Source organism: Telmatherina bonti, assembly GCF_933228915.1.
Source record: "Telmatherina bonti genome assembly, chromosome: 22".
Classification (NCBI taxonomy): Eukaryota; Metazoa; Chordata; class Actinopteri; order Atheriniformes; family Telmatherinidae; genus Telmatherina; species Telmatherina bonti.
In genome coordinates, this window is record NC_136631.1 from 24,572,354 (window position 1) to 24,590,050 (window position 17,697).

At 39.5% G+C, this 17,697-nt stretch overlaps 1 protein-coding gene across 1 annotated transcript in view; it reads left to right on the forward strand.

Moving 5' to 3' along the window:
• Positions 1–7,415: 7,415 nt before the first annotated feature.
• Positions 7,416–17,697, forward strand: part of dnmt3ab (DNA (cytosine-5-)-methyltransferase 3 alpha b) — a 42,181-nt gene continuing 31,899 nt past the window's right edge. Inside the window, exons 1-3 of the mRNA XM_079261969.1 lie at positions 7,416–7,489; positions 9,533–9,747; positions 14,409–14,516. Of these exons, the coding sequence (XP_079118095.1) occupies positions 9,664–9,747; positions 14,409–14,516 (192 nt within the window). The 5' untranslated portion in view covers positions 7,416–7,489; positions 9,533–9,663. The remainder of the gene's footprint in view (positions 7,490–9,532; positions 9,748–14,408; positions 14,517–17,697) is intronic.

Below are 17,697 nucleotides of genomic sequence, written 5' to 3' on the forward strand. Positions count from 1 at the left end.
GTCCATCAAATGAAGGAAATGTCTTCATTAAGCAATAAGTAAAGTAACCATCCCATTCTACTGAGGAACACAGTTTTCCAGCATCTTTTTTCTCTTTATGGAAAACAACATTCAGATTTATTTTCTGAAATAGTTTGAAACATGATCTTTAATCAAAAAGATAATGAATGCAAACTCTCCTGTTCTTGACTTCAATACCTATTGTTGTTAACTTAAAAAAAAAAAGAAAGAACAAACACTTTTAGACAGAGAAACAACATTTGGAACCACTAATAGTTTGGTGCTGCTTTATTTATTTGGACTGGAAAAACTTGCAGTAGTTACACACTTGCATGACACTAATAATATCCAATAATTTGCTTTTCTTAATGGCCAACTTTTGCCTCACCACATCTAACATTAACTATGGAAAGGTTTTTCCTTTTTCTTTTTCTTTATCTAATTAATTCATCAAGAGTCCTCGGGCTGTCAGCAGTGCAAAATATGCTCTTCTGTTTGTGTATGCAGGCACAGTGAGAGTACAAAAGCACTGAGGGAAAGAGAACACCACCCCATCCTCCAAGGACATACAGTCATCAACTGGGAAGAATCAGCAACAACCAGCACCCCCTGGCATTAGCACGTAGAGTAATGCATGCATATAATCTAACAGGATTTCACTATGTGGAAAAGAAAAAAAAGAGGAAAAAAAAAAAAAACCTTTCTTCACACCTTGCGCATAGCAAGATGTATCCAATTAGCAAGTGTGTATGTTGTCCTGTAAACAAAAACTACTGTAATTACCCAATGATTTCCCTGGTGACTGGAGGGGAATGGCTTGCTGTGCTTTCTCTCCCAACCGCTCCATCCCAGCAGATTGTTCTGTATATAAGATACTGTAAACACATGACCTCGGGAATGCCTCCACATGATGGAGACCTCCAGTCAACACACGTTCACGGTCATCGCTTTTCGGGTGGTTCGTCCTTCTTTTCTCTCCTTTGATCATTTTTGCATGAAGTTGCACTCATGTCTGGATTGAGGAACCGCCCAACGCTGTGCCAGCTCTTTCTGTGTTTAGGAAGACAGCTGGGGGTGTCAGAGATGTCCTGCTTCCACATTCATGTGAAGTGTGTTTATGTGCACATTGGAATTGTGGAGCTGAGGTTCATTTATGAATTGGCCTGACTATGTGAAGCAGCTGATCTGGCTCTGTCTGCTTAAGAAGGGACTTAGCAAAATGTTGTTGACACTGTCAGGATGCCAGACAATCAGCTGAGACTTAGAGAGAAAAGGTGCAATACAAAATCTTCTTTTCTTTTTGTAAAAATCCAAACTAGACACACACTAGAAACAGGTAAAAGGGCAAAGTCAGAAAAGAAAAATCAGCATTTAAAGAAATTATTTGCATGACTGTTTCTGAGTGCTGCAACAGTAGCCAGAAAACCTAACTCTGACATAAAACCAGACAGTGTTAAGGCCAGTCTGGCTGTGTTTTTGCTGCTTACAGTGTTTATGTCAAGCTAACTCACATTCACCTAACAAACCTGAGGCTGGTATCCATACTGTCATAGAAATCTTAGCAGAAAAGTAAATTTTAAGAATTTTGTTCTTTTGTTTAGGTTTATTATGTACTAGAATAGGAAGAAGGAAATAACTTACAAGCTGGCATCTGGAACACGGTGTGCATGGAAACACAATGACTGAATTACATACTTATTCTGCTGCTAATGTGCTCTCAGTGAGCAATGCTTGCCAATAAGAGGGCTGTGTGTTTAGAAACTAAGGGGCTACTGCAAACACAATGAGCCAAATCTCTTCTCCCAGAAAAAAAAACACCTGAAGGGCATTGTGATGCTCAGCACAGCATGGTGCCTCCTTCCAAAGGACAGAGTGGCTGCTGGCCACTGTATTTATTATGTAGGGATAGTAGTGAGGTAGGCACTGAGTTTTGGTTTCAAGCTGCAACACAAACACTTCATATATGCGAATGGAAGGTCGTAGCGAGCAGGTAGGAAGTGATTCTAAAGCTTTATTTAGTTAAAAGAATATAGGAAAAGTACATATGTGCAATGAAGGTAGGTGCTCAGGGACCGCAGAGCTACAGTATAGTGGTGAGTAAGAGGTCAAATGTCAATGATGGTGTAAAATAAAAGACAAAATTATAAACATAGCAGTTTATGTGATTTCCAGTTCACTCTTTGAACTTGCTTTTTTTGATTGTGGCGAAGTACATTTAGCCATCAGTTTGGTCTATCGTAGGTTGAAATTATTTATTAGCAAGCGATGAAGTGCGCATTGAAGAATGTGGTATAGATGAAGGAGGGGCGTTTTTCTGAAGTGCTATTTGTCAAAGCATGTCACTGGATGCAGTCTGTCTGTGTGTGAATTTGTGTCTTTTACTTTAAAAAAAAAAAAAAGACCCAACAAAAACAAGGTAACAATTCTGCAACAGAGGCAGCTGTTATCCAGAGGATGTTTCTTCTCATTTCCATGAGATATCATTATAATTATGCCTTTGGATTAACCTCTTCACTGCCACTGAGTTGCAGATGATCCAGTACACTTTATCACCATCCGGCGGGAATGAAGAGGGTCATTCAGGGCAGCCATCTTGCTCAAATGAAAATGGGCATCATTTTGTTTTTTTTATCCCATAAAAAGTGGTAAAGGTCTGAAGTGATAAGTTTGGTTCTTTAAATCTGATTTGTTTGTGTGATTTGTGCATTAAGCCTGTCCTATAAGCTAAGTATAAGGTTTCAGCAACCTCTTACACTGTGTCAAGAAAAGAACAAAAAGAAAGAAGCTTCTCTGTTCTTAACGTGATGTTTTCATTCAGTTCTCTAATCTTATATATGTTACATTATTATTATTATTATTATTATTATTATTATTCTAGTTTGCAGTAATGGTGGAATATCGTCACTTTCATAATCCCTATATATGAATTTATGTAAAGCTGGTTACATTTAAAATTTCACTGCTGTGAAATATTTTGGTCCACAAATGATGAAATGCATTGGAAACAATTTTAAATTGCTGCCCTCACCCCTTCATTTTGACCATGCATTTTAATGCAGCCCTTAATATTTTTTTATGTTAAGTTTGTGCCTGTAGTTGTACTGTTAAGTGCTGTATAAAGTAACCATTAAGCAAATACGATGATCTATCAGCCTAAATGTCCGAGTTTTAGTCTGTGACTTTGTAGAGATTTGATTTACTTGATGTGTTCTGGGGGAAACTTAATGCTCAGCCTTTACATTTGTGCCAAACTGTTTGCATACCTTGTGCGTTACATGAATTCCAGGTATATATCAAAGTATATCTGCATTAGTATGTCCTTGTCCACAACTTGTTCACAGAATGCCTGAAGATCTTCATATTTAATTATATCTGCTGCTGGAATCTGCTGAAAAAAAAAGTCACACTTAATAGCTGTGATATGATAAAAATAGAAAACACATCCGGACCTACTGAAAGACATTTATTAATATGATTTTATCTGATGCTGAGGCAATACTGTATGTTTACCCTGTCAGACCAAACTCTGGGTAAAACAAATAAAACAGCCGGTCCTGCAGAGGTACATACATCGTGAACCTTTTATTGTTTGTGGAGACTGTGTGCAAAGCAGACAACAGTCCTCCCCTGATGTTATTTATCTATGTCCGTGTCCTGTATGGTTCCGCTTCTGGTACACATTTGTTTCTCATGTTGATTTTGCAAATTTATGTCACACAAAGCCACTGTCTTTTGTAAATATGTCAAATGTGAGATATATTAAAATAATTTAAAATATGGCTCATGTTGGTCATTTCATGTTTGTTAAGTTGTATTATTTATTGTTATAGTTAATAATCTCTGTCAAGCATTTACTTCCACAAACCCAATTCCAAAAAGTTTGGACAGTGTGTAAAATGTAAATGTGGGTTTATGCAACCTTATAAACCCAGATTTTAAACCCTAAAAGAACAAAAACAAATACTCAGATGTTGAAGCTGAAACATTTTGCCCTTTCATGAGCAAAATGTTGTTGGAGCAGGAGCAGGCTGATGTTTATCACATTATGCAGCTTCTCTTTTTTAACAACTGTCAGTGTTGATACCATAACATAGTAGCATGCTGACAATGTAATATGAAATATATTCTTTGTGAATATTGTTAATAATTTATATTAATGAGAAATTATAAAGTAAAATTAAACTTCATCAAACCTTTATTGGAGCATAAAATCTTAAGTTCAGTCTCTAATGCTAAAGACTGTTTGCTTGTTTTGTACACAGACTGTTGACCCGTGATTGGTGGATGACCCACTTTTCGACCTGAGCCATGCCTGCAATGGGTTATTAAATGCTTATAACATGTTATTAGAGGGTAACTACCCTGTCATGGACTGGTGGCCTGTCCGAGGTGTACCCTGCCTCTCAGCCAGTGATTGATGGGATAGGCTCCAACTTTCCTGCGACCCTTAACTACACAAACCAGTTAAGAGAATAAATGGATGAATGGAGGGTAGCTTATATTATTTTAATAAAAATAACTTACAAATGCATTAGAGAATGGCAGGGGACTTAAATCACTCGTTCAGTCAGCTACTTATTAAAACTTTGCTCTTGTTTTGATCTCAGCTGCATGTATGCAAACTCATGGCTGCATTTTGGCCAGTTGTGGTTGGTATCACCACACCAACATAATTCTAGCACCTGACAAATTTCCAAACTGCATCTGAAGCTACTCTAGCTCGGTGTCACCAGTGGCACATTTTTTACCATGAACACACTGTAACCTATCAGCATCTTCGTCTGAGAGTTTCCATGAAGAGACGGAGTTTCCACCAGCCAGTGTTACGCTGCCTCTGTCTGTAGGTCACAAAGCCGCCTCTTCCTGCTGCTGTCCTCAGATGAACCACTCAGCGCTGCTGGCTCAGAGAGTGAGAGCTGGCTGCGGCTGCTTTCAGATCAGTGAACCACATCCGCCTGCTGCGCAGACTTTTTCCTCTTTCCCTCATTGCTCCTAAAAAGCCTTTAACCTGCCCCTTGGGATTTGCTCAGTGAGCCTTTAACCTCAGTGCATCTGGCAACTTCAGCCTCTTACCTGATGGTGTCTCCGTCTAGTGGGCATGTTTGGGATAAATGTGAGGTATAATGTAAGCTGCTTTGGGGTTAATGGAATAAAAATGATAAGAGATTTGATAGCTGGCTCTTGCTGCCCTCTTGGAAATTAAATGGAGATAAGGTGGATAATGTATGAACCCCTACATGTGGTAACACTTGTACAGCATATTTTATCTGGAAAAAACTGTCACATAAAGCTAGAGTAGTTCATTTTGGCTAAATATGTTCAAGTATATGCAGTGTATTCTTTCGTGCCAATAGTGCTGCTCTGGCACACAGAGTAACTCCTTTATTTAATCTTTGTCAGATTTAAAACATTTGAAAAAGGTCAGCTTATCCTAGATAATATAGGCAGACAGTGAATTTAACTACATAACATTTAAGGTGCCACAACAGCCATCGTACCACATTATCTGTACCCAGACGTATAGGCCATACAAGCCTTGGATCATACAGTAGACTTGCAACTGCATGGCATTTAAAGCATGAGGAAATTAGAAAAGCATTTTGCAATTATCTGAACTGGATTACTCTGTATTTGTTATACTTGGATATTTATGCACTGCACAGACCACGTTTAACTGAAATAAGTTTTTGCGTATCAGTCAGTCTGACTGCAGGTGCTTATATGTGATTAAAGGTTTCATCTTAATATAAACGCTAGTTTGTCCAACTTATTTGTGGACATTTTAAATGCAGCTGAGATATATTTTAATGTATAATAGGGACAGATCTCTTGCAGATGACTTGGACTACTGCACAATTGAGCAATGCACATGGCTTCCAACAAATACTTTACTTTGAGGCCCAGAAATGCTCAGGACTTGTCATGCTTGACTTGTGCAGAGGAATGGTATCCTGTTATGCTTTTGTAAGTGAAAATATGGTTCAGAACTTATATTTTGCACAAAGGTCAGAGGGCAAACAAGAGCAATACTACTGGGAAATTTGGACAACTTAAATCTACTTCAGGCGTAAGATTAGCTCCAAATATGAGCTTTTAAACATGTTAGAGTTGTAGGCCTACATACTGCTTTTTGCAGAATGCATTGCACATATATTGCTGTTCAACTTAGGAGTTTTGTTATTGTTTGACTCCTTCCTCTTTAATTCAGCCTGTTTCCTGTCTTATACAGTTGTGCTCATATTTATTCATACGCTTTCATTAAAGAAGGAAAAAAAACAGCTGCCTGTAAAATAAGCTGAAATTGACTAAAGTAATAATAAATAAAAATTTTATTAAAATCATTACATTGTGGGCTGCACGGTGGTGCAGTGGTTAGCAATGTGGCCTCACAGCAAGAAGGTCACTGGTTCAATCCTTGGCTGGTTTGGTCAGTGGCCTTTCTGTGTGGAGTTTGCATGTTCTCCCCATGTATGCGTGGGTTCTCTCCAGGTACTCCAGCTTCCTCCCACCATCCAAAGACATGCATGATAGGTTAATTGGTCACTCTAAATTGCCCCTAGGAGTGAGTGTGAGCGTGAGTGGTTGTTCGTCTCTCTGTGTGGCCCTGCGATGGACTGGCGAGCTGTCCAGGGTGTACCCTGCCTGTCGCCCAAAGCCAGCTGGGATAGGCTCCAGCTTCCCCGCAACCCTGAATTGGAATAAGCAGTTCGGAAAATGAATGAATGAATCATTACATTGTTTTCTAATTCTGGTTCCATATAAATATTTTTTTTTAAAAGCAAACAAATAAGATAATTTATTACATATTACATCACTCATAAACTAATATTTTGTTGAATAATCCTTTAATGTTTCCGCTACAGTCAGGTGTTTTCTGTTCCTCTCAGTCAGACTTCTGCACCTGTTGACAGGTATTTTGTCCCACTGTTCAACAGAAACGTGCTCTAATTTGTCCAGGACCTTTTTTTTTTTCTTTCTTTAACTCAATTAAATGAAAAAACAGTGTCTTATATTACTAAATTATATTTTTGCAAATTTTTAAATATTGTTCCTTATTTAAGTCTCCAGTTCTTTGAGTGACTGTTTTTCAGCCTTTTCTTTAATGAAAGGGGATTAATACATATGAGCACAACTGTATATGTATGTCATATTACTACTACTTCTAATAATAATAATAATGATTAAGGCTTCAGAATTGAGATGTGTTTGGTGCACTGGAGGTCTGGGCTTGGAGTATATGCAAATACTTGCAAATCTGGTGTCACCTTTCTCACTGCCTGACCTGACTTACATTGATCTTGAGCTTGAGTTGAAGCGGCTGTATTTAGGACCCGGTGGCAGCAGCCCGTCTGCAGGCCGCTGCAGTCTGAACGGCGCATCTGGAAGAGAGCTGGCCGGCTGGGGAGGTGGAGGACGGGGAGAGAAGAGGAAGAAGGCTCCGGGAGCAAGCGAGACAAAAAGGGTCAGGCCTGGGACTTGGGAAAATCGGGTAACGAACACACAAGCGATTCACGCTCTTAAATCCGTTTAACCCTGCGCTGTAGTAACCGCGCAGGAAGGGCAACCTTCATGTGAGACAAAAACGCGAAAAGCCCAGAGAGCGGAAGGGGCTCGATGGAAATGAGCAAATACTGAAAAGGGCTTTTGCCTTTTTGCTTCCCCCTCCGGATGATGCTCGTTCCACATAGAGGGGGTGAACTTGACAATAATTACGACCCAGAACCTGCATCGCGGCGTCTTTAAAAAAAAAAAAAAAGAAAGAAAGATTCGTCTTATCAAAAGAAATAACGGGCATTAATCCTTCAGTTGCCGTGGCCTGTAAAACAGCCACAATCCCGGGGGTCACATCGCACACTTCCCCTGCTGCACAACACGTCTAAAACTTTGTCATTTTAATACAGAACCAGTTTAATAAGAGATGCACGTCACTCGATGGCAGTAATGTGTGCCTGTGGTGTGTCAATAAACCCCCCGCGTGACCCTGTAATAACCGATATGCCAAGATAACACGTTTTGGTTCTCACAGCAAACATTTTTTCATTCCTGCAGGCTGGGTGCTTTAAATGCATCAGATGCGAATGTCATCGATCTTGACCTGACCCTCGCAGGAAATAAAACAGTTTGTGTGAACACTGATGTGGAGAGAAATGAAGGGTTTTCGCTCATTTCCGCGAGTGCAACAGTGTAACTGGCTCCGCTGTGAGCGCATGGCTACAATGCTGGAGTAACTTCATCGTAATGGAAATATTAATACAGATAATCATTTTCAACCATGGAAATAATCTGTATTAATTATTGTATATATTTTTTTTTATCCTCCTGGGCGCATAAAGGTAGCCTACCCTTTGAACGTCGACTACAGCGCAGCCACACATGCATGTGGTGTGAAACGGCCTGCGGGCTATAGTTGCCATACAGTATCTATAGAAGCCTGTGCGGGTCCTATACATGGCGTACCCTCAACAAAGAGAAATTTGAGTGTCAGAGTAAAGCGAGATCATTTGAGGAAATTTGCACAAAGTACGTGAGAGTTTCATTTTGCAATCAAACGCTGCTCAGCTCTGAATGGAGAGTTGCAACCTGGTGTGGAAGCATCACAACTTAAAGCTGCATCTAACTGATTTAGTCATTAACTTCTCATTATTACGTTTATATTGGCCCAATCATTTGACAGCAGCAGATCATCTGAATGAGAGTACTTCTTGATTTTCCATCGGTTAGGATGAAGGTTTGATTCACAGCTGAAAGGTAGTGTCTGCAACTTTGCAGCCAAATGTAACAGATTTTCTATCCATTGACTAGCTATTATACAGATATAAACTGAAGATTTTCTATTTGTTAACATGTTTCTGTGGCTTTTTCTTTTTTTTTTTTTTTTCCTGTCACCAGGCTTCTCTGCCGTAGTTTACAGAAAGCTAAACTTAAAAAAGTGTGTAGCAGTCAATAAGCTAAGACCTTTTGAGCTTCAAAAACAAGAACCAAAACTGAACAGAAAGGTTTATTTGAAATTTAACAGGAAGTAAAGCTCATAAGGTGAAGATTGAACCTTATTTCTGGGTAAAACAGAAATCAGGTAGACCTGGACATTGAATGTGGTATGCCAAAGGACACAATGAACACAAAAACAAGGAAACCATAAGAAGATCATAAGAAAACTCATAAAACATCGCAAACATGACAACTTCATTTTAATTTTTCAGTTCTCTTGGTTTCAGAACTGCAACATTGACAGTTAGAAGTAGGTCTGTCCTTGACAGAGTTGGATCATCCAACTAAGTATATATCCAATTTGACTGGCTAAGTCAGGGTGCAGGGTTATGGGTTTGTGTGTGTAATGACATAATCAATCTGGTTGTGGGTGTAGTTGGAGAGTGTAATACCATCATTCTGCAGGGAGCCGCATGAGGCTACTCCAAATTTAAAACACTCAAAAATGAGATGTTCAAGTGACACTTGGAAACGTTGTTCCATTTGAATTTAAGTTGTGGGACATAAATCATCTAATTGTAATTTTGTTCTCTTTGTGTTCCAGGAGAGCAGAGAAGAAGGATCATCTCTTCATTTCTTCATTTTTAGTTTACCTTTTTAGTTTGTTTTAACCTAAAATACCATCATTTGCACTACTCATCACCATTTACCACCCATAAACCTGTAAGATTCTCAATGATGCCGTCCAACACTGTCACCAACGCCAACACCACTGCATTCAAAGGCTCAGACTTTGCCGATTCACCTGCAAACAGAATGGTAAGAAACTTGAACGCTTGCATCCACTTCACCAGGAAGTTAATCTAAAACTTGGGTTGTTGGTGCAAGACTCAAGCATTTTTGTCCTCATTGCTAGTTGGTTAGTTTTAATGCAAAATATCTCCAAATAGCATCCAAGCATATGTTGTGCAAATTATTAGTTGAAAACTACAGCAGCACTCTTCACCAAATCTCATGTTCTGCCCCATTTTTTCTTTTCTTTTTTTTTTTTTTTTTAAAGAAAATAATGACATTAGCAACAAAACTGAATGGATAATTCTTTTGCTCATCTACTTCTACATGATTTGACTCTAAATCTACTCAGTAGATTCAGTAAATTTTTGCAGACAAATAAGCAGACGGGCAGCAATTGTCACTGAATATTTGCCTTGCTGGCAAGCCATTGTTTTCATCGTCTTAATATGCTATGAAATGGATAGATCCAATTAGAGAAACCTGGTTTAGTGTTATTACTGTCAGTTCAAGCCAAAATTACTTTAACATTTTTTTTAATGCAGTGATTATCATCTGGTTAAACACTGATTTAAAGTCTTCCCAGAGAAGACATTGATTTTGTAACTTTAGATTTTGCTGAAGAATCCAAGAGCATCAAGTGCGCTATGCCAGTTTCTGATATTTCATACACACTCATAATTACGATATCACCTCTGTGGCAGCAGTATAGCATCATGGAGGAGGTTGCTGAGAGGTGCAGCTATGTGATGTGACATTTGCTGGTGTAATGGTGGTTGCTGATGTGGGCGTTGGCTAGTGTAGGTTGAATTGGAACTGGAATACAGCTCTTCAACTGGGGATGGCTGGTGTGTGTGTGTGTGTGTGGGGGGGGGGGGGGGGGGGGGGGGGGATGTGTGTGCATGGAGAGGGGGAATCTGTCCTCTTCCTCTATGTTCCCATTACACTGTGCTGTGCTGCCCTTTGTTGTTGCCTGGCAACAGACATTGCCTTAAGTAACTGGCTATCCAGACGGAAATAGTGCGGCGATATTGACAGCATAGTAAGGTTCACTCCAGGCAACAACAAATGATATTTCAGGCATTTCAGTTTTTTTTTTCCTTAGAGAAAACGTCAGGGTGATGCTGTGTGTGTGAGCAAGGCGTGTTGATTTCTCTCAGTGTGTCTGAGCGCTCTGGTTGGGAGCGCTGTGGTGTGGGCTGTTCCTGCAGAGATAGCCTGGCACCACTGAATTGTGTCATCCATGTAAGTGGTTCCCAAATGAGCCTGCACACCAGGCCGCACTCAAAACATGCTATTATCTATGCAAATTCAGACGCCCTGGTACGGAATAAACGAAGCACCAGACACACTATTCGTGATCGCAAAATGAACTGGAACCATTTGCAAAACAGATTCTCTTAGAAAATGACTGATATCTACATATAAAAAAAAAACCCTTTAAAGGTCTAATGTTAATAGTGGAATAGACAATTCTTGGATGCTTCATTTCCTTCCCTCATTTTAGTACAATTTATACACTGCATATTTATTGCAGTGTCAGATTCTCTGATCAAATGCTTTTATTTATATAAATGAGTTTGTCCCATTTGAACAGTAATAGCTGATGGATTTATTTCGCTTAAGCAAATGCTTAGTGTATAACACGGCCTTTGAATATCAACACGTCTATAGACATCATTGTATCTTTGAATTAATTAACAGCAGTCTCTCGAAACATGTTTTATTTGTTGGTGTGCTTTAAACTGTTTAATGCTGCCATTACTCTTTATTCTGTAGCAATCATTATTTACCTTGTATGATTGATTTTGGGTGATGGAGTGTCGACCTGTCAAGGGTGTACCCTACCTTTCGCCCAGAGACTGCCGGGATAGGCTTCAGCTCCCCGCGACCCTTAATCGGACTAAGCGGTTCTGATAATGCACGAATGAATGATTGATATTGTCTCAGGAGAATCTATCTCATCATCTGGGGAAATTGCCTTCTGTATTTAGGTTGGCTCCAAACTGGGCATAATGAACTGGAAGTATGTGATATCTATTGTGTTTTTGATTTCCAAAGTCTTTACGCCTTAATTTTAGCATCGTTCCTCAACTTACTTTTAATCAAACATAAAAAAATCTTCAAGGAAATACATAGAGGGAATATTTCGGCTTGCTTACCCATACCCTGTCTACCTGCAGGTGGAGGAGTATTTTGCATTGTGAACATGCCTCTTATTTCCTGAATGAAGACTACATTGATCTGATTGATTTGGTTAAAACTTGTTTGTGCGACGATAGTGGTTTCTTCTGAAGACCTCCCTAATGGGTAGGCGTAACCATAGACTGTATATAAAAAGATGGACGGAGCCTCCGTGACGTCACCCATAGGTTTCTGAAGAGCTGAATTGTAGATTGGCGGGCAGTTCAATCATTACCATCTTGACAGAGGCATGCGTGTTGTCTCTCCCGGAACATAAAAATAAAAAATGGGCAAAGAGGTAGAGCTGAGAGGGGGGCTGTGAACGCCATGGTGGATGATTGACCTCGAGTGAACTCCCACCTGCCTGTAGCTAAGAGCTAACCGAGCTAACCTGGAGATAACAGGAGCTAACCAGCTAAGTTAAAGGGTTAAAGCTAAGTCACGTTGTTAACCGACTAAAACCACAGTGGTTCTATGATCTTCTTACTTGAAGTGGGAGATCTTGTACCTGTCAATCAAAAGGACATGCCCCTAAATATGCCAAATTTCAAGATTAAATTACTTTTAAATGGGCGAGTTAGAAAAGAATTCACTCCCCCCCCCCACAGTTGTCATGAAGGTGAACCTGACCTATTAAACCGAAAATGGATTTTTGAACCAGGCTGTAAACATGTTTATTTCTGCTGTGAAGTTTGCCTTTTCAACATGGAAGTCTATGGGGATTTGCTCTGTTTTGCAGCCCCTAGTGGATGAAGGGGGAACTGCAGTTTTTTGCACTTCCGCATGGACTTCACTTTTAACCGCCGGAGGTTTCCGGTTGGACTTAACACAAGATTTTCCTAAAACTTGGTGGTCTCAGAATTCAGACTAACATCAGAGTCAAACTTTAAAAACCATAGCTGCACAGGTTCTGTGTTATTGATGGTCAACCAGCTGCACTCACACTACAGTCACTCTTTAACCAAAGTAGATATCACATATAGTTCTGAGGCTTCTTTTTTTCTTTTTTTTTTCTTCTTTTTTTTAAAAATCAAATCACAAGACCTTCATCTAAAAACAGTATTTGCACTTTTGTCACAAGACTTTATATGTCCAAATCTCCATTTTCCTAGTACTGTCAGAACTTCCAGTTCATTTTAGTGTAAGATGTGAGGGTCGCTCTTGACCTCAGAAGCGGGAGTTGTGAGAAATATAAAAGAAAAAAAATCTCTCCCTCAGGCAGAGTTAGTAGCTTTTCTGGAGCAATTTGTCTTTTACAACTCACATGATGTTCAAAAGAAGATGGACTGTAGACAATTTAATAAAGTATTCAGACAGAGAAGAGAGATAAAGATCTTTAAAAAACTAAGAACTCTTTTTTTAACAGATGAACTATGGATAGAACTGGATTGTATGAGAGAACAAAATAAGCTTTGATCTTCAATAGAAATACAGTAATTGCTTTAATTTCTTTTACAACATAATTGAAATTAATACTTAAAATGACTGATTTGCACACCCTCATGCCTCTACAGCCTGCATACTATATAAAATACATTTAGTCTAGAGCAAAACTGTAGTATAAAATATCACATTGATTTGGTTACGAATAATTTTAAAATATCGTTTAAAGCAAAATGGCACTTTAATATGCAATGTGTCATTCTAGTCTGCTACTAAATGGAGAGATCAACATGTCACTTATTTTTCACTTGTTAACAGGTTACTGAATTTTTTCCTGTTATGTTAAATCCGCCCACATAAAGACAAAGTCGCGTCTCATTGTGCAGTGACCTTTTTCTATGTTATACTACCCCACTGTGCCTAAGCTTAAAATAAATGTCCTTAATGGCCCTTCAGCAGAGGTGCTTGGTCGCGGAATGCCTTACAGTGCTGAGAGCCCATATATCTTCAAGGGAATCTCACATTTAATACTGAAGGAATTTAATAAGGACCAACCCTTCCACCCTTCCACTGCAGCTGTCAGGAATGGCTTTGGAGTCTCATTTGCATTCAGACCTGGTCCCACTGGTCCTTTTCAGTCAATATTGAAACTCAAAGCATCTACATTAGGATCATCTATTCTCTCATCAACCCCAGGGGCACTTGGAGGTGGCAGACATGGGGCTTTGTTCATGGGCGTGGACTGCCGTATTAATAAAAGGGAAATGGCAGCAGGGGGGAATGTGGGGGCTGGTCAGTGTGTTTATAATGGTACCAAGAGGGAATTGTCTGTGGAAGACCATCGCAGAGTCCTCATGGCTTTCACTTCAGCCTAGTTTAAAGGAGCGTGTCATTCAGTTTCTATCTTTCTCATTGTCAGCGGAGGACACTCAACCTGGGGGGGGCTGAGGTGATTTTGTCCATCGGCATAAAACCAAGAATATGTTAAAACACCAAAATTATAAACATCAGAGGTTCACATCAACCTAAAGTTGATGTTTTGAAACATATTGATAACATTGCTTTGTATATTTCCAGCATTCTGGGTCCCAAATCACCTTTTGCACTCTTTCTCTTCTCAGGGTGAGAGCACAGTTCTGGCTATGGACCTGATGGCTGAGGAGAGGTCACCTTTAAGTAGTGCCTCTTGTAAAGTTGGCAAGCCAGGAAGAAAGCGCAAGCAGTTTCCAGTGAGTGTTTGTACAATATTGTTAGAGAAGTTGCAGCCTTGTTTCCGTCCTTGCATATTGCTGTATAGCTGTCTAAAGGTAGTTAAGGTCCAGATCAGGTGTCAACACATTCTCAAGCATAGAAACATGAAGGGAATCTGAAAAGTTGGTGAATTTGTTTAATTGATTTAGTTGTTTTAGCAATGGATTTTCTTTCGCTCTTCTTTAATCTTGTACAAGACGAATAAAGAACTAATTAATACATACTGATTAGAAGAAGAATAAACCAAAAGCTTTTAAGGTATTTTCTTTAATCACAAATACATTGCGTGATATTGCCGGTGTAGACTAATTCAGATGAGCCTTGGTATTTGCTTTCATTGCACCCCACATAGTTGCAGTCAATAAACTAAGGAAACAGAAGATCTGCTTTAAATCTGAATGAACATGTAACCAGGCACTTTTTATGTATTCATGTCTGAACATCCCCCAGACGCTACACTAAAACCATTTTCTACCTGTTTGTGTTGCCGTTTGTAGATAAAAGCCATGATTTAATAATGACTCCTGCGCCAACACGGATCAGGGTATTTTGAAGTGAATTAGTTCTCCCTTCGTGAGTCAACAAACCGAAAAGATGAAGAGAAAAGGATTTGCAGCGGCTGTACAGGCTGCCAGAGGGTTTGTGTCAGTGTGTTTAAAAAAAGTTGAAGGGCTGTTTCTGTTACTGATAGAGGAAAGCCGCAGTCAGAATCAGGGCGCCTGAGAGAGTGTTTTCACAGCTGCAGGAGATCGACCACATATGCCAGATGCGTCGGTCATATAGATTCTCTGAACGGTGCAGTCCCTCCAATGTGGGTTGGCCAATTTAAGATCCCGCCACAAAAACTTTATCAGAAGACTTTTAAAGAGATTTTCTTTTCCAGTGATTATGAAATGTCTTGTAAGAGACACGAGGTGGATCGCAAGCATTTGGCACTTTTTGTTGTTTCACTCAGAAAGGACAAAGATCATCTTTTTATGTTTTACACATTAACTGACCTTGCTGCTTTTTACTGCCACCAGTCCTCGTTCTAATGTTTGAGGCTTCGCTGTTAGAGACGTTTAATCTGATCCCTAAAATTTGACGACAGATTGAATTTAAGATCTGAAAGTACATGGCTGAGTTCGCTGAGAACTTCCTGATGAATTGTTGATATAGGAAACGCTTTTAATCACTTTCTCTCTCGGAGTCCAACCGCAGTCATGATTACTATAAAGCTACAGTCATCAACTGACCAGCTAATTCAGCTGAAAGTACAGAGTGGAAAACATTTAAGCTTTCGAAGAAGCATTGTGGTCCGAGCCAGGCATACTTTGCAGCTGACCAGTGCTTCATACTTACTGTTCAGACACATTAAAGACATTGATTTTCTGACCAACTTTAGTTATTAGCAGTGAACTAAGGGAAAACGGTTGGTGTGATTGTGGAACTTTTCATTGATGCACCATGCTGAGGAAAGCATGTCTGCAATTAGTAAGTCAAATGAACAAATAAAGGTTATTAAACAAGTTGCAGATCTGTTATAGTATTTCAGATCTATGTTCAGTGTATCATTTTATTATTCACTGCAGTAGGATATCAACTAAACATCCAGGCCACTACCACAGTAAATGTATAAATACATGCTTTTTTTAACTTAATAAACAACAGCTAACAATAGCTTACCTGTTGTATTATTTACAACAAGGCTTGTGTGTAAGTATAAAGCTACAAGCAGAAAGGTGGATTAGCTAGTTAGTGTTTCACTTTTGACCTCTGTCTGCCTGTCTGAGTTGTCTGGTTTACCAACTGTGACCTCTGGCCTCTGGCAGGGGCCACGTGTGGTGCACTGGGTCACCAGTGGGTTGCGTAATCCTTCCAGCAATGGCTGTGTGCACAGTCATCGTGTGCACACGCTTCTGCTGCATGTGTTTGACTTTCTGTTTGTGTGTGCATGCTTGATTTGCATTTGTCTAAACACACACGCTCACACTTCAACCTCTGTCTGTTTATGCACTGTGAGAGAATAGTAATACCATCAGAGCTGTGGCTTTGTTTTTTTTTTTTATTCATCATGCTGAATGGACTCTCTGGCAAGCTGCTCTTGGTTGGAGTGTAGTTTTATAGCTAATTTGTTTCTGCTTACAACTATGATGAAGTCATTTAAACTCCCGCGGCTTTACAGAAAAACCAACTTTGGCTCGTTTTAGCTTTGTTTTTACTAGACTGTACAACTTCCACAGCTTATTTTCTATGTGTTTTCCGCATCATTTGCTCTGCGGCCATTACACAGACATTCTTTAGGTTTTGCGATTTCCTGTTCAGTCTGCAAGAATCAGATTACAGATTTGACCCTTAAGCTTGGTGCACTGAATCTGCTCAATATCACCTCATGACAAACAGATGCTTTGTGCAGCGCTGCTGCTGCTGCCTTCTCTACAAGAAATCCAAACTTGTACATTTCATTTGAAATGTTCAGGCCGACTCTTATCAGTGCTGTAAGTGTGATCTTCCAAGATATGCCCCACTTTCTTCTCTTAGTGAACTAGTTATGGAGTTGCTAGTGAAAGTGTGCCTTTATGGCTATTTTAGGCAACAGCAGAAACAATACTTATGTCATCAAACACTTGAGTTAAATTGAACCTTTCTTTGGTTGTTTGAAACTCTTTTTCATTTCTAATCATGAAAATGTAATGTTTACCGCTTAAACTTTATGTGAGCTGTCAGCATGTCACGTCTCTTTGAATATACTCCACTGCACAGAGTAAAATAGTTTAACTGGGCGTTCCAAAGTGGACGGAGAGCAAAACCTCTCGGCTGTCAAACAGCCAACATTCCCAACATATTTCAGTGCTGCTGTAATGATTAATGCATGCCTACAGGAAGCTCACTCTTGTACCTGATGAGCTGTAATGTAATCCCTTCCTCGCTTACAAGTTAATTGCTGTACAGCAGATTTACAGTCTCAGCTTTGAAGTTTATAGGTTAGCAGAACTGATCAGGAAAGGAATAACCGACAGATTTATAAGTGCAGAGTTGAATGATTTTGTGTAGATAGCACACAGGAGACTTAAGAGATTACATTAAGCTTATCTAATATGATGTGCTTTAATTGGTAGGGGTTTTTTTTTATATGAAAGAGACTAAAGGGAACTTTTGCTCACTCTAAAATGACAGCTG